At 41.7% G+C, this 18,628-nt stretch overlaps 1 protein-coding gene across 11 annotated transcripts in view; it reads right to left on the reverse strand.

The window, feature by feature from the left end:
* RARB (retinoic acid receptor beta) overlaps positions 1-18,628 on the reverse strand; it is a 323,420-nt gene that overhangs the window by 10,591 nt on the left and 294,201 nt on the right. For all 11 annotated transcript variants that reach the window (XM_039705235.1, XM_039705215.1, XM_039705224.1 and 8 more), the window contains 2 exons: positions 9,090-9,250; positions 2,012-2,188 (listed from right to left, as the gene is read on the reverse strand). In XM_039705235.1, the coding sequence (XP_039561169.1) occupies positions 2,012-2,188; positions 9,090-9,250 (338 nt within the window). The remainder of the gene's footprint in view (positions 1-2,011; positions 2,189-9,089; positions 9,251-18,628) is intronic.

Genomic DNA, 18,628 nt, shown 5'->3' on the forward strand with positions numbered 1-18,628 from the left:
CACAAAGTAAAAGTGCTGAATTGTATTAAAGAATCAACATTTCTATCCATTAATTAGTTGAAATAAAGTCACCATTTACCACCTGCTTCATTCTGTTTTTCTATCTGGCAACTAGGCTTTTATTTAATCACTTTGATCGAAGTGCCTTTATCGAGGCACTTCAGATAAAACCCCTACCAAAAAGGGTCCCCTCAATTTTTTAGCCAGTGGTGGCAATGGCAGCACTGAGTGGAGCTGCTGCAGGGACCCTGTGCAACAGGGGCTGTGCATGTTCCCAGGGCAAGCTGCCACCGCCCACCCCAACAAAGAGCATCAGGAGCTTGCAGGATTACAGAATTAGGGCATTTCTTATCCAGCAGCTATGGAGACAGGGCATGGCACAAACAAACAGGGTGGCAGCTTGAGGGCTGAAGTTTTAGGGGTAAAAGGCTTGGATGAGCAGGTTCTTGCCATATCCTGGCTGCTCCTCACCCTTTTTGTATAGTTTCTGTATTAACTATTTGTTACGGGTTACAGCAGCACAGCACAAAGCAGTTCCCATCCCCTGCTGCTGGCAGAACACACTCGAGGCAATGCTGCAGTTTTTTGATCACCATCTGCCTCTCGTGTGAGGGGAAGGTAACAGAATCTGATGGGGACAGAGCTGGTGATGACAGGCGTGCAATCGGTAACGAATGGCCCTGCCCCACGGAGGGACACTCTCAGTAACAATGAGATGGCTGAGTCTGAATGAGCGCCTGGATTAAGGGAACAACAAGAGGTGACTCTCAAGCATGGCAGGGCAACCTCAACCTTCCCTTTTTCTATAGGCCAAAGAATGATACCCCTTCCCCTCTCCTACCCCTCTTCCTCCTTCATCAATGTCCTCTTGATGCGATTCTTCCAAACAGCTTTTGACAAAACAAGAGGAAAAGGTCACAGCAGTTAACGTCCCCCTCAACATGATCCTGTTTGAAGCAATGCACTTTTAGAAATTCCAAGATTAATTACTTCAACTTCAGCTTCCCTAGTTTAAACTCCTGTGTCATGACAAAAATACATCTACAGTAGCCATCCTACAAGATGCTTCTAGACTGGCCAAGCTTGGCTCAATGAGGACCTGAAGGTTTGTGCTCAGAATGAAATATTTAAAATATGTTTACATTGAACGTACTGTTTTACTGCAAGTTATTGCTACCACCAGCATATCTGCCACTAAAAGCCTGAAGACCTCTAAGATCTCGATAAAGAAATGTTGAGATCCCAGAGGGTTCCTCTGAAGGTCAGCGTGACAGAAACAACCGGAGACAAAGGGAGGGAAGACAGCTTTGCCTTGACATAGTGGCAAGGCAAGGTCTGGAGAAAAACTCCCAGCCCACCTGCACAGTTCCCTCCTGCAGGTTGCATGTTTGCCTGTTTAAATTACATTTAGCTAAAACCTGTAGTGAGTCCACTACATTGGCCACTTCCACAGATACCTGCAGCATTGGAGAAAGCAGGGGGCTATGAGTGCCAGAGGCTTGCATCTGACAGGCTCCAAGCACACCAGCTTCCCCTCTAAAACCTTAAAAACACTAATTCCAAAGACTTGTGTCTTATTCCTTAAACTCCCTTGTAACAAACAGCTACAGCACATTCCTAAACCATTATACAGTGCACTGTTACTCTAGGAATCTTTTATGCATAGGATCATGCAGAGGAAGGAAGGAGAAACACGTCTCTCTTAAGTGTTAACAGTAAAGACAATTTTCCAAAGCTGTCTTTGGAAAATGTCACATGTCACAATACCAAAATGTATTTTACTGAAACCCACAAAGTGTAAGGCCTTTTTTTGGGAAGCATGCTCATCCCCCAAAAGACACCTCTGTAGGTGTGCTGGAATGATCTTCTGACCGCACCAGACTACCCAGTAAGTTCAATTTTACAACAATAAGGTCAGGGCCATATTTCACCCCCCTCTTCCTGTCAACTACAGTAAAAAGAAGAATAGAAAACACTTGAGTAGGAGAACAATGATGTTAAAAATACATACCAGTATATCCAGGCAGGCTGCTTTCAGTAGAGTTATTTGGTCTGCAATGGTCAAACTTGTAAAGCCTGGCAATCGCTTTGCAAATTCCACTATTTTAATAATGCACTTCGTTGCAAGTTCACTGAATTTGTCCCAAAGCCCAAGGTCCAGTCGAACCCGATGATCTGCGCTGGAGTTCTGGAAAGACAGACAGAAGACACCATAAATCAACAACGTCCCTTTCAGCAATCGGTTTTCAAGGGAAGGAAACAACAACCACGTTTTCCTTCCAGAAGTACTTTCTATTAACATTCCAGGCATTTTCTGCAGCTTGCTCTTGGGATGATGCTGGTTTTAAACTTGGATTAATCGCCTGAAAATTCCTTGGATACTTCTCTGTTACTTATGATTGCAGAGGCCATCTGTACAAGGAATACAAATGAACTTAAACATTTCCAAATGCCACCCTCATTATTCTTCCTTGCCATTATATAATAAGTGCATTGAGAAAGACAATTTACAGTTGTACCCCAGAAAATATAAATGAACAGTGGAACAAGAATATTGGGTCCTCCTCTGGAAAAAACAGCACAATATTTGGAACATAGTTTCACATACTTAAGGTCTTAGAAAATTGGTTCTGCTTAATTTCTCAGCTCTGTGACTCTTCCACAGCTTTCTGAAGCTACAGTCTCCCATGACTTACAGAGCATTTATTTACATGATGTTAAGGAAAATCCCATGTGCCTGGATGAATGCTACGTGCTCGTTTGATGGTGCAGCCAACATACACCCCCACTGCTGGAAGTGTAACAAGGACATTCCAGTGGCATCTTTCAGGGAGTGTTTATATTCACCTATCTCAAAATCTCCATAATTTTCTAGAGTGCATAGGAAACTTGTGTTAAGCTTGTGATCAAACTCACATTTTTCATACATTTAGAACAACCACTTAACCCTTGAAAAAGGTGAATATGTCAACCAAGAACAGCCTGACTCAAAATCTGCTGTGACCCATTTGATGCCAGCCCACCAACACTGGGTGTCATGAGACCTGGTGAGCCCATTCCAATCAACCCAGGACTCCAGCAGAGTGACAAGAAACAGGTAATGACAGAGCGCTGAAATATCCAGATCTCCTCTTTCTTTCTGCCCTCACACACAGTGAATTGTCAGCCTTTGATCCAATGCTATTTAGGATGCAGCCAGTGTGATGCTGTCCCCCAGCCCCCTGTTTCTTAAGCCACCAAATTCAGTGTGCATTGCAGCTGCCTTCAGCATCTGGGTGATCTCCTCTTCACTGCAGGAGGAATTTTACCTATAAAAATATGCCCAGGCAGTGGTTTTCTCCCCAGCTGCAGAGGAAGCCCATGTGATCAGCTGCCTCAGTCTCAGCTGGTTGAAGTTAAAATGTTAAATTAACTTTAAAATTAAAGTTAAATGAGCAGAGTCTCAACCTAAAAGTCTAACAGACATGGCAGATTAAATAGCCATCAAAAAGCATTCAAATTACACAGATCACACTTCCTTGGAGGAAACATTTCCAGTGAGCCTGCCGCCACCACTCCTGATGGTGAGGACATCCACCTCTTAGAAAACCATTGAAGCCATTATCTTGTCACCTTTCTTTGGTTCACGGGAAGGACAAAGGGCTGGAAGAGGTTGGTGAGGCAATGTGGAGTGAGCTCAGCTTGGCTGTGATGCTCTGGACCCCATCCCAGCGCTGCCTTCACAAGACACCACCACTACCATCAGTCATGAAGGGGAAAGTCCTGACGAGTCCCCAGGGCACCACCAGCCTGACATTCACCCTCACTTGGAACAGCTTGGAGATTTGAGCCAGGAATATTTACATTAGGCCCTAATTGGAAAAAATAAATGCTGACTGTGCTGAGCAGTCCGAAGGAGCATGCGTGCTCTTTCCTGCTACCCATCTCTTTAGGGGATAATTAATTCATTTCATCATTTCTATTTGAATTTTTATTCTGGGAACTTCCTCTATTTTCTTTTGGGTTTTTTTAAATGACAAAAGAAAATGTCTTTATAATGCTAAACCTAAAGAATTGCCTTCAAAATGGTCCAAAACTAATGAGTTAACAGTGATTGTAATGCCCTTTGAAACATTTCTTTCGGCTACTGGAGTATGCATCCCTCAGATTTATTTTATTTCATCCTCAAGGACCTTGGTGAAATACAGTACATTGGAGGAAAAATAAGATCAAGATGTGCAGTCATTCAGGCTGTAATTAAATTTAATAGGCAGTTTATCCAGTTCATAGAAAGATGGCATAGCAGAGAGCTACACAAAGCAGAGCCTAAAGCAGGAAATCATTTTACAATAGGGTATCCATCTGGAAAAAAAGACGTTGCATGAAACCAGCAAGTGTGAACGAAATCTTCATCAGTATCATATGAGGTTACTTTATCATGCTGCAGTGCCAGCAACGGGAAGTTTGACGTGTCTTCTATTAGGAAAAATGCACGACCGTCGTAACAAATGTAAATCCAACTCTCTATTATGCAAACTGAAGAGAAGGGGCAGTTAATAAAATACAAAATAACCAGGTGTTTTATTATGTCAAGTGCCAGATCCCTCAGCATTGGAGCTAATGTGGTTTACACATTACCTTTGAGATGCTACAAATGGAAAGAGTTTTAACATTCTATCTGTTAATGAATGTCAACACTAGTGTCACAGGAAAAAAGAGCTGGATTTTTAGCAGCATTTCTCAGTATTGAAAAACCAAAACTGACTCAATATCAATGTATACATTGAACAATAAAACACAGGGTTAAAAAAAAAATGCACAACAGAAACAAAAACTCTGATTAAATTAGCCTGGAGATCTCCTCTATCCATGCTGTGAAAAAGATGCAGACGCTATGACTTTTCCTGAATATTTTACTGAAGCGGGTTTTTGGGTGTCTTTTCCAGGAGCAGTCTCTCATGTTTTTCAGGCCTATGCACCAGTGCACATATGGTAGAACAATACTGTAATACACCCTAGTGGCATCTTTATCAGTGGAAAAGCCCAACCTTGCTATGAAATCCAATTAAACAGCCATTTTTGCCACATAAATTGATCCCATTTTTTCCATCATTTTTGTTTTTTCATTGCAGGCTGCTCTGTATCCACATTAACAATATGGGATGAGGTACTCATAGAAACATACACAGCAGCAGAATCCCTACTGTCTTTAAAATCCACTTTACAAAGGAAACAAGGCTCACAGGGGCACTCTGCCCTAATCAGGAACACTCGTGATGCCTCTTTAGTAAAAGCAGCAATGCACTCCAGCTCCAGAGAGTTCACTGAGGACCACGACACATGTCCCTGCTCAGTCCCAGTATCAGGAGATACACACATATTATATATATATACATATATACACACACACACACATATATATATACACACACACACATATATATATTGCTCTGCAATGGCACTGAACAATAGCTGTGTCACTTCTAAGACCAGCACTTCCAAAGAACAAAATGCTGTCAAGGCGTGGAACTTCTTTACTTCCAGCTAGCCAAGAGCTACCCAGGAGTATCTGCAGCAAGGGTCTGCAGAGCCAAAACTGTTTTCTGTTTTATCCTCCCTTTATCACAAGGCTGGATGTAACACAGCTGTAGACTTACAAATAATACCACTCTCAAGGGACAAGCAGTATAGTTACACTCAATTATACTATAAAGTATGACATCTCCAGAGAAATTACTCAGGCACTCTCTCTTACCTGGATGACAGTAATAAAACAGATCTGTTTATGATGGACTTTTGGAATCCATTACATTTAAACAGCTTGCTGATTCTCATCATTGGTAGAACTGTACTTGTCACTGCCCACCAAATGCAACTGTTAAGTCAAATGACTCAGGGAATTTAATACAAGTGCTATTCTCCCATTATTTTAAGTAGACTTCTATTAACTATTCAAAGTATGGGGCCACTTTTTCTTTCTAAAGAGCAGATGGCTATAAAAAAAAGTAATTGAAAATGCTTCTCCAAAACCATTTTTAACAGGTAAAAACACACAATGAAAGGGGGAAAAAAAATCACCATGCAACCTTTCCCTCTGGGAAATGCAGGCTGCAGTGCTCAAGAGTGAGAGGAGCCAGATACATGACCCAAATGCCTGAACAGATTTTTATTTTTACTGTATCTATGTAAGGTCTTTTTTACTTTACACTCCTATAATTTTTTTCTCTTTTTAGCAACAAACAAAATCTTCTTTTAAAACAGTATGAATTATCGCGTAACCAAAGACACTCAGGGGCCGCTCTTGCACAACGGTTTCTTCCATCCACCATCCCTGTCAGCACACAAATGCAAGGCTCACAAAATTCAACAGAATCCACATTGGTTAGAAACACTCACTTCTCACCTCTCACTTAGAGAATTAAATTAAAAACTCTAAGGTTATAAAAGCAATCTGTGTGCTCTGTAGTGTGAGCACGCCATGCCTCACGACTGACAGCACGCAGAGCCAGGCATAAAAGCAGGACTGGGGGCAATCTTCTACACGTACTAGATTGTTACTATCAAAAAAAGCAGAGTAGCATATAGGCTTTTAGCCTATAAACTCCCCTTGGACTCAGCACTTAGAAAAAGGGCTCTGTGCTCCTTTGTTTTTGATTTCTGGTCTCTGCTTCAAGTGTCTCAGATTGTTGTCAGAGCCCTGCTGTTTGATCAGCAGCTGGTGGTGGTGTCCAGGCACCGGAGCAGTGCTCTTGTGACCAGCACACACAGCTTCCACATCCCAGATCCTCTTGTATCCTCAGGGCTGCAGAAAGCATTATCCCCTGCCCCTGGGCTGGCAGGCAGCTGGAGGGGAGCCCTTACTGCAGGCCCAGCACCACTCTGTCCTTCCCATGCGAGCTCTTAACACCAAAGTCCTGCATAAAATGCCACAGCGGCTGCCAGACCTTACCTATATGAGAGATTTAAACACTCTGCATTTCACACAGAGTATGAGAATGCAGCAAGAAGACAGTATTTAGCACTGCTGCTATTAGGTCTGATGCAGTGTTTGAAGGAAGCAGCATCGCTCTCAAGGATTCAAGGTAAGCCGAAAATAATTCTTTCAGTATAATTCTGTTGTTGCAACTTGTACCATGACAAAGCAGGAGAGGGCTGAGCCCTGTGCAGCAGTTCCCTGCTTTGGACTTCCAACAGAGTAATGCTAAAACCAAGAAATCTGCCCCAGGCTGTCCCATCAGGCTTGAGATACGAATGACCAATATTCAGCCTCAGAAAGAGTGCAGTCGAATCATGACTACTCGTGTTCCATAGACAGACCAGATTCATCTGCTCATTACTGAGATCCAGGTGCTCTCAATAAGGGCTCTGAAATTCCAACAGGGGCATAAACTCCCCATGGGGTTCAGACAGAACCTAAGGAGGAAGGCATCAGCAGTGGGTGTGCTGCAACAAGACCCTCTCCAATTTCATCCACTTGTATCATTTCAAGAGCTAAAAGATTAATGATACTTCAGCATCCAGTACCTAATGCAAGTGTAGAGGTGCCAAGGTTTATCTTTCAACCCTTGAGACTCTTTGGCAATTACCAGGGTGCAGTACAGTACCATCCCACCAGCTGCAGTGCTCTCTGCTAACTCCCAGGTAAGGTGGAAATCCAGAGTAACGTGTTCCTGCTGGGAAGGACCAGAGAAACATGGGGAGGATGGGCTCCTTCCCCAGTACTAATCACTTTACACAGGGCTCAGATTTAAATGTGAAAAGTGCTTGTGAAAATACTTTCAGTAACATGAAAAATGTGCCTTTTTCTAAAATCACACCATATGTGCTTGCTTTTCTTGCACTTAAATACCAAGTCTTACACTCAGGCCTAATTTTTGACCCTTGCACTTTGTTTTGTAAATAGATTAATATGCCATAAAAAAGCACCCCGACTGCTAAAACAATGAATATTGATGGCACACAGGGATTTGCCTACATCACTCTGAGAAATGTAATGTTTATTGCAATAGCAGAAAATTTACTCAGGCCAGAGAGCAATCCAGTGATAGAAGTATTTTACCTGGCCTCTGGGGATTGGTCCCAGATCTTCAGCTGGGGCTGGAGGGCAAGAACCATGGAGAGAGCTGTCTCCTTGCCCCAGTCATGTCGCTCCTAAACTCCTGCTCTCAGCAATGAGAGCACATGCTTGACTACATCAGGATATTTTGCACATCTTTCTGAAACAGCCAGTGCTGCTGCAACCAACAGCAAGCCCAGACCCAGCAGTCATTTCTCGACTGATAAGGTTCTAAACATTACCTAATAGTTATTTTTCATCATCTTTTTTATTACTGGATTTGCAAACTTGACATTGAATTTTCTTTAATCAATTAATATCACAAACTTTCCTTGTATTTAGCAACATATATATGTATAGAAGAAAAATTATTTCCCTGACTCAACTCTGGAGAAATTCCCATAATACTGAGTTTCTTGATGGGGGGGCTGCTTTTTCATTTGTAAAAGCAGCAGAAGTTTTTGCTGTTATGGGATCTTTTGGTAGATGGGGAATGGATGTGTAATTTTTGGGGTAGTCATGTGCAGAGCCAGGAGCTGAACTCAGTGATCCTTGTGGGTCCCTTCCAACTCAGGATATTCTATGATTCTAGCAATAAACTGCAAATGAGCATTTTGGAAACTGTTTTACTTAAACATTTCATATTTTCCTTGACCTTGGTAGCTTTGGGACTATCACCACTAATCCAGCAGCATTTAAGAACTCCCTACACCTGCAAAGTTGTAATCTGCTGATGCACGAGCAGAGATCACATCTTTGGAAGCCAACACATTTCTAATGAATGATGGAATGTAACTGACTCATGGTCTCAGAGCTGGTCGTTTGGCTGGATTAATCCTCCAGGAGTCTCTCGTGACACCGCTAAGTAGCGCTCACATCTAAGTGCAATTTCTCTCCCCAGCAGGCAGCCTTTGCACTCACACCTCTGTTTTTTCCTGGCTTAGGAGGTGCAAAGAGTGAATCTACTGCTCCATCTATTTAAAATGTCCAGAGCCTCCAAAACTCACATCATCCCGGCATATCCAGAACACTTTGTGCCTCAAATCATACTCACTGTAGTGTATTTTCCCAGCTGGCAGAGCGAGGGGAAGGTTTCCTGGTGAGCTTTTCGGATCTTCTCAGTGAGATCATCTAACTCTGCTGTCATTTCATAGTTTTCTGTGGACTCCTGCTTTGAAGGTTCCTTCTTCTTTTTGTTCCTGTCATTTCTGACAGCTGTAAGAAAAGCAGAGATACAGGTCACGTGGGGTAATTTGGATCAACCTATGTTGCTCTTGCTGCTCTATTTCAAATCACTGTAAAATGCTGCTATTTTAAAAACACATTATTTTAGGTGAATATAAAAATGTTATATGCACAGAGGACACTAACTCCAGCTTACTCATTTAAAAATAATTTAAGAACTAAATGTAGTGAGCAGTGATGAAACCAAACTTCCACAGGGGTTTGTTGTGGGTGTGCCATCACAATCCCATGGTATCTGCCTTTCAGGAAAGTCTACTGCAACTTCATATGCACAGTGTCTCAGTAACCTTGGGAGGTGGGATTTTTTTCATTGTAGAACTACAATTGTGCACGGAGGATGGCAAAGTCCTCTGTAGTGAAGCAGTCACTATTTTATTGGATGTGAACAACACTAAAAAAAGACAGCAACTGTCTTTCTTCTTAAATACATCAGCATGGAAGATAACCAAAGCTCCATACTAATACAAACTCCACCAAACAGAAGTTATTTAAAAGGAAAGTTAAATGTGAAAACAGTAAACAAAAGAAGATGAAACACGTTAAAGCCATGTTCTGAAGATCAAAGGAGAAGCACAAACACTTGAAAGAGAAAAAATGGCAGTGAAGCTATCTAAAGTTGCTTGCCATCTGCTTCTGCACTCAGATCAGCCTTCTACCTTCCCCCGGCCGTGGGGGATTACTGGAAATATGCATTGTGCTCACTCGTGCTGTAATTGATTTCCCACATATTTGTGTTTTGTAATAAAATATGACAGCTGCTCCATCACCATGCTGCTCTTTGTTCTTTTAATGAAAATAGCTTAATTTTACAAAACGTGCCCAGGAGATAAGTCCATGTCCGCAGTATTGCCAGTAATTGTGAATTTTATCAAGAGTCTTGCTGTTAGCTAAAGCTAACGTCTTAAGTGTAACCAGATGCATAAGGCTTTACAACAAAGCCAAGCAAAATCAATCCCTCTCCCCAAAGACTCCATGTCAATATTAAACACCCTGAAGACTAAATCTTACTGGATAAATAAAACCCATCTTAACACTGTTAGTATTCAAAACCTCATGATATTTAATACAAGGCCCTAAACTCGGAGGGTGCAGCTGGTGGGTTTGGCATATGTGAGCATGGCTAGGGATTTGGGATGGCCAAAGACCTGCTGATTCTTATTTGTACTGTCCTGCCCCAGGAAGTGCATCTATCTGTGCCACAGGGGGGGAAGCACAAAGCCACCTCCATGCCAGCTCTTCTTCCCTGTGGGTTCCCCAGGCCCATCTCCACATCTTCTGTGGTCGCTTCCTACATGCCAGTGAACCACAATAATCATAAAGAGCAGAAAAAATAGTGGGCTGGAAAAGCATCAGACTCAGAGGCATCTATAGAAATAACACATTTTGTGTAACAGAAAACAAGGAGCAGAGATGTGGAGAACATTGTTTCTCCTTCACAAGGCCATTAGGCACACAGAATCTATGGCTCTGGTCTTCTCACTAAAGGTCTGAATTTGCAACTGAGAGAATTCTGACACCAGTCATTCACATTTTAAGCATGAACTTGACTTAACTGTGTGACAGACCCTCACTGCAGTCAGTCATGGGCTTGGCTGGATCAGGGCTGGAATGCTGACCACCCCACTGGATTGAAACCTAACCTTGAACACCATCAATTTTGGTGTTTGGAGAACACAGACCCAAAGGAGACCAGCAAGAGTGGACCAAAAAGGTTATTCCTTGCAAAGGTACAATGCTACCAGTGTAGTCAGGTTTAGGGGGATAGACTGGTGCCTCCCCACTTTTTACAAGTTTTCCCCTCAAGCAAATGCTCTGATTTGTTTGCTGGACCCCAGGACAGAGCACAAGCACCATGTTTAGCACTGAGAAACATCCAAGACCCAGAGCAATGTCTCAAGTGCTGCAAACTGCCACTGCACTTCAGAAACAAATCCTAATCACTGCTGTACCTGGGAGATAAAAGAGTTCCTTAGAAAATTCTGTAAACTCCTACACAACCACAAAGAGCAATAAACCTTTGTCACAAAGCCCCACTTACTTACACCTCTACAAGCTGATTGACAAATTTGCCTCAACAACTACTTCTCTCAACAGGTTTTGAACTCCTCAAAGAAGATGAACATTATTCAGGCCAGGCTTCGAAGCAGGTGCCAAAGGCTCCCAGAGACCAAGAGATTACTCTGGCAGGAACCCTGCCATGCTCCTTTGCTACCCCAGCACTGCTCCTTCTGCAGTGTACCTGAAATTCCTTTCCCTCCAAAGGCCACCAGAGGGACAGCTGCTGATCAGTCCTCATCACCAAATTGGCCCAGCTCTGTCCTCTTTCTCTTTTGGTGCAAATCAGAGGGTAGAAATGGGAGAAGCAACACAGCCTGAAAACATTTTTTGTTCCTCATTAACTTTCTTATATGATTCTGACGGCTTTTAAAATAATGAAAATCCAGAATAATATATATCTTCTTACTTTATTCATTAAGACTGCATCAGACATGTCAGTGTTTCCATATTCCCTGTAAGATAATGGATTAAAGTGCTGACGTATAATACCCAAACTCCAAAAATATAAAGCATTTCAATAACACCGAACTATTGGGCATCTGCAGACATGTCAGTGTTTCCATATTCCCTGTAAGATAATGGATTAAAGTGCTGACGTATAATACCCAAACTCCAAAAATATAAAGCATTTCAATAACACCGAACTATTGGGCAGATTTAACTACTGTTATAAATCAACATGCAAAAAAGAAAACAAAAAAAAGAGAAAGACCTTAAGACAACACTATGTTTAAAAGAGTTAAATAAAAACATATAAACACACACACACACACACATTTACGCAGTAAATGGAAAAACCATCACTGCTCTGGGAACAGGAACTGTCACACCGCATGTGGGAAGGGTTTTGGATTACAGCTTATGCTTATATTACATAAATCACACCTTTTGGTATCTTGATCTTTACATGCATATGATCACATCAATCCCCGATGCAATTCCACTGCCTTTTAATGATGATATGCCAGTGATGAATCTGTGTCACAGTTAATGCTGCCATAGAAAACTCAGGTTATGAATTTCATTACTTGTGCACTAAATTCTGACTTGATGGCTGCATTAATTAGAAGCTCCCAACAGGGGACAGTATAGAAGCTCTCTTGCCCTATGAGAACTCTTGGAAGTTAAAGAAAAATAAGTAAGGTGGTAGCGTGGGGAAGGAGAATGAAAAGAGGTGTATCTTGATACGTGAGGAAGCCAGGTCTTGGCACGTCTCAGAAGGCTGAGTGACACACGCCCACACCTGTGCACGTCTGCTTCAATCTATCTTCCTGTGACAGCTTCCCTGTCCCCTTGACACACAGGCCAGGACTTGCACTTCCACACCCAGAAACCCCCAGGCAGCCACAGCAGGGTTTGCAAGCTGGCAAAGATACTTGCTGTTGCCTTAAGAACCAGCCCCTACCTTCAGATGTTCAGCCTCCTCCCTGATGGTAGGGAGGCAGAACATAACATCTTGTCCTGCTCAATCTGTTCTCCTCACCCCAGGATTGCCATTGCTTTTTCCTTAGCCTCAGATACACTTTCTCTTTTCTGCTCCTAGTGATGGACAGGGCACAAAAATTGCATGCAGGTTATATGCATTCTTCAAGGAAAGCAGGGCCTGCTGTAGATGGAACTGAGTATAGAGAAGACACAAAAAGCTTCTCTTGGAGAACCCCAGTGCTCTCATTTAATAACCTTGCAGCAATTCTGCTGCCTGAATGGGGTCATTTCAAGCATGTTCTAATGCAGGGAATCGTCCAGTCTTAAACACAAACCCCTCAGGTCCACCCAACTTAGCCACTGTTTGGCTAAGGATAGCTGGGATCCACTCCATGAGATTTAGACAGTTTCTAGACAGTCAGGTAAAATCATGGAATAGTGAATATTTGTACATCCATTTGTCAAAGGTGGCACAAATTCCACATTCCACAAAGGTGCACAATTCCACTCACAGTGCAATTTTTCCTACTACTTGCACAACCTGCGCTTCCCCAGATATCCAGAAGATACACAGACAGCTCCTTTCATGTATTAAAATGATTAATCAGCTATAAATTCATGATTTGAAATGCTATCACTGCAGTTTTGCCTCTTGGAGATCCCCGTGACCTTTGAAGAGCTCTGTGTACTAGTTAGCTGGTTTTGTTCCTGTAGCAACAACTACTAGTGCTTCCAGTCAGTTTGCATTCCTGTAAAACCACACTTCTCTTGTCCCCAAATATTTTGGAAGTTACTCGTTAAGCTAACAAACCTCAAAAGCACCATAAAGCACACAGAGCAAGTCAGTAATTGCACAGTGCTGGGCACAAGGTCGGTCTGCAAAAAGACTCCTTTTGTTTGTAAAACCCAGTGAGAAGAGAAGTGAGAGGTGAACTGAGGTAGGAACGCTGCAGACCTGCCAGTTCTCCCTTCTGGGCAGAGGCTCACTGTCCTGCCTGTCCTCCTGCTCCTTGGGAAGCCACCTGTCCCTGTCTGAACACCAGGCAGCCTGGGCAGGGCGATGGCAGCCGTGGGGCCGATCCCCAGCACTGCAGCTGGGAAATCCAGCAGCACCAAGCTGTTTGCTAGGGTGGAAACCTTGCACAGTTCCTCCACGCTCTTGCTTCTCCAACTCCAGAGGCAGCTGCTAAAAAAATTCTAATTCTGGCAGAAGTTAGCAGCTGTGGCCAATTTCAGTCAAAATATTTCAGTCAAATAAGCAAAATGCTTACTTACTGCCAATGCCAAGTGTGCTCCATCAGCTTAAATGCCCAACATATACCACACATTACTCTTCAACAAATTGTGTAAAATGGTATGGAATGGCAGTCCATAAGGGTGTCTTTCCCAACAGTCAACTTGGAAAATTTCAAACCAAGGGAGCCTTAGCAACCCTGCTGCTGCTGAACTAGCCTGTCTGATCCCATGGTCCAAAGAACACCCAACTTCACATCCCAGGTAGATTTCAGGCCTGAGAACTGGTGAAAGAAAGCACAAAGAATGAGGGAACTCAAAGAGTTTGAGTTTCCCATCTCCAAGACACGTAAAGGAACAAAACAATCATCTCAAAACCAGCAAAATCACACTAGACACATTGGCGAGCCATCAATTCAGGATGGTGGGACTCCTGCTCACATTAACAGCAGTGCAATTGCAAGCCAAACATACTAAAATATGCAGAACACCAGGTAGTTATAAATAGATTGGTTTCCTAGGTCGTGATTTCCAGATGAAATAATGTTTTCTTTTAGGCAAAACAGCTCAGTCTTTAAAAAAAGCCAGGAAACTATTTTAAAACAAATTTCCATGCCAAAACTTGGCTTTGACATATGGAGAATGATTGGAGACAAAGCCCATTTCAAACACAAAACTCTCATTTCTAATGGACAAAGCGAATAACAAGTACACAGTTGTGTAAGGGGCTTACAAAACCAAAACACATTGAAACCTGCATATTTTGTAGCTGATTCTGAGAAATCAACCATGTCAGCTGTTGGATAACAATCGCCAGAAGAAAACATCTCAAATTAAGTGAGATAGTATCTCTCTACAGACACATATCAAAATTAACAGGGAGCACAGAGAAACAATCATGGAAGACATTTCATAAGCACCTGGCACGCTATCATTTTTCCCCAGGCACAGAGCAAGCACATCCATTACAGAATTCGAGCCCGCCCAGGGTTTCCTATTGAGAAATAACATTCAGCTATGGCAAACCCGCCCCGGCCAACGCGCCAGGAACCTCAGTTCAACCACGGGGGAACACACCACAGATCCAGAAGACATAGTCCTGTCGCCTGCCTTCACGTACACTGCCCCTTCCAGCCACTCCTGGTATTTTTATTTTTTTTTTAGCCTTTTTTTTTCTTTTTTTTGAGGAAGGTAAATTTGAACTCTGCCTTGCAGCTTTGTATTATTCATTACATAATTGCTATGTTTTATTAGAAATATGATCTATTATAACCTTGAATGTGGTAACTTAAATGACATTGAAAATTAGATTATTCTGATTATTAGAGAAGTGAGAAAGGTACTAAACATTTGTAAGGCTGATAATCAATCAGTGTACCCATGTGAGTGCAATAAAAATCAATCAGGAGCTAGTGCGTTTAAATCTAATTTTTTAAGCATGACATTTTCTTCTGAGTTTCTTTTTTAAATGTCACCCTCTTCTACAACAGTGATTGATTCTATCCCCAGGGATAGTTAACTCCAACTGTTTTATTCATTGCACTGAGCTCTTGTATCCAGTCTTTTCTAAATATCAATTTAATGACAACAATAATATTTTTATCAAAATGTGAAATTCAGAAATAGGCATTCAAAACAGCAAGAAGCACTGCAGTATATTTAAGCTGCTACAAATACTAGGGACCTTTTAACTAGCAAGCAGTGTACTTTACTTAACACAGAAAATGGTGGAATTTTGTGTCACTCCCATTTTCTTTTTCCTTCCATAAAAGAGAAGGCCAAGGATTTGCTTGTTTAAAACATAATTCATTTAGAAATGTTTCAGTAGTGAACAATGAATCACTGGCTATAGGGAGCCTGTGAGTAATTACCTATGCCTTCAAAATAACCTTATTAGGCTATTGTAAGTATAGGGGAGACCTTTGATACCTATAGCCTAAGGGCCTCTATTTTTCCATTCATGCACAGGGGATTTATATGGTTATATCCTGACGAAAGCAACACATCTCCCATTTATGTGTGAGGATAACTGCAGGGTTAATATATCAGAGCTGAGTTATAAGAACAGGTTTCATTATATGAATGAATGATACAAATGGATGCTCTACAGCTTTATTTAACTGGCCTGAAACTTCACCTGTGGTTTCAAGGATTCTCATCAGTCTGAACAATTTTATTTTAGACATGAAATTTGGCACCTGCTGTTGTCACATCCCTGAAATATTAGTAAGTGGAATGAGCAAAAAAAAAAAAAAGGAGTTTCTAGTCCTTTAAAAAAACCCAATACCATCTGAAATCAGATGTAGGACCAAAACTGAAAAGCCAATGCAAAACAACAGGCTGAAAAAAATACCCCTTGAAATTAGCTGAAAGGTATGCCTTCGGCATTCTTTTATCTATTTATTTTAAATTATTATTTATATTATTTCACTGTCTTGTTTTTTTTTTAAAAAATGTTATTTTCCTTTTTTTTTTTTTTTAATTTTAATACACCCAGAAGCCAAATGAGCAGCTATCATACCTGGGATACCTAGAACTGCCAATCCAAGACCCAAAACCACTCCAGAAGGAAACCAAATGGTTCTAACAGGCACATTTGTCTTGAATGTTGCAGAAGGACAGGACAAAAAAACCCCAAACCAAACAAACCCAAACCCACCAAAATCCCATCAGCTGTTGCCAAGTGTATGAATATACAAACTAATGCTTACCTTTATATTTACTATAATATATACTATAGGAGTGGTTCAAGTTCTGCAGAACATGCCAAACAGTACCAACTGCCCAAAGAATAAAAATCAGGACTCCAGAAATACAAATGGAATACCCCACACACTCCCCAAACAGGTTCTAAAAACAAACGAGGAACGAAGAAGTTGCAAAAACAGAAAGACAGTAAACAAGTGAGGAACAAAAAAAACCAAAAAAAACACCAAAAAAAAAAAAAAGAAGAAAACGTGTTTTGCAGCACATGGGTGTGGGCAGGTAGAAGATGAGGAGCAGCTGAGTCAGAGGCAGCACAGACAGGGCACAGCACCTGTACCAGGGGTTGAACTGAAAGCAGACTCCTTGCTCTCTCTTACCATCTCTCTACATATTGCCATCAGAGTAGCTGGAGAGATGGGATTAAACATTAAATGATGAACTGTTTAAATAGCATTTGCCCTGTGATTTCCATTTTCAAAGTGCTTTAGTATCATCAACTAATTGCCAGTGTGAAATAGGATAATCCACATGCTCCAAGCAGCTGATGCTTAAAGAGCTATTGAAGGTTGTTAGCATTAACAATTGTAGGCAGAATAAATCACTAATATTTCCCGTGAAGACCCCCAACATATCTGCCATGGAAATAGCCTAGCCATACTCATCGACTTGGACAAAATTTACTCACTGGTATGTTTCCATCTGTATTTCACATAGGCACCACCTCAAGTTACTTAATATAGCCAGAAATTCCCATATGTGAGATGAAGTATCTCCACATGCAGGTCTTGCAATGTCCCTGTGCATCTTGTGCAGCTGTTAAATTAAACCACACTTGTCATTCCCTCCTCACTCCAGTCATGCCCCATCTCTCTCAGTATTCTGCATGAAATCAGTCACTTCTTTACTCTCAACACAAAACCTATGAATTTTATTAAGATCTACCATGCCACTTGCAACAGGTTTGCAAGTAATTGCATCACCCAGTGGGTATTGCCAGTCTTTCCCTTCCTCGCACAGTGCAGGAATGGGAAGGAGCTTTGGGAATCAATCACTCCAGCTGGGGAGGTTTCCTAAATTTACAGGGCTTCTGCAGGTAACCTACTGAGAGGTGGCAGAATCCCCATGAAACTAAAACCCTCAGGGAAACAAAGTGTTGTGTTTACTATCTACTGTTTTGGCTGCAAAGACCCCAGTGGACTTACTGGTAACTTCTGTGGCAGTCTAGATAAAATTCTGCATGTAGATGGTTAAATCAAAATACTCTGGGGAAATGGAGGACAGCTTTTCTGGAATTGCAGTGTCTTAACACATTAGCTAAAAATACACAAGACCACAAACACAAAGTGATTATTCTTTCTCTTCCTTACAGCTGAAGTGACCAAATGTATATGCAGCAGTTGAAAAAAACTCTTCTAAATACTCAGCCTGAAAATAAATTTCTATTAGGCTATAGTGCATTTCTTTTACCATAGGCTGGGTGAAGAAAAAAATCCCTAAATTTCAAACTCTGAACTTTCAGTCAGAAATCACTGAGGGGCCATTAAATCTGTCTCATCTGATTTCAGCTGTTGAGGTGCCCTTTCAAGCTACCTTCTCAAAGCAACTGCCCTTTTGAGCTACAATCTTGAAGCCTGGTACACTAACTCTTTATGGATAACCGATTATGAGCAAAAATATCCTGAATCTGACCTTTCTCTCCAGGGTCATCAAAAGGTAAATCAGTCTACTTATCTATAGATATTACATTAATTTCTCTTAGGAGACAGTCATGGTAGTACAATGCCTCGCAACTGGGAGATGCTGGGGTTATCCAAAGTCCTCATTTCAATATGCTGGGCATTATCCAGGACCACTGATGGCCAAGAAAATGCAGGGCTGTAAGCTAAGACCAGACACTGCACACTATTCCTGCCCACTGCCTGCCTG

The sequence above is a fragment of the Passer montanus genome, unplaced genomic scaffold (assembly GCF_014805655.1).
Source record: "Passer montanus isolate IOZ18808 unplaced genomic scaffold, ASM1480565v1 scaffold10, whole genome shotgun sequence".
NCBI lineage: Eukaryota > Metazoa > Chordata > Aves > Passeriformes > Passeridae > Passer > Passer montanus.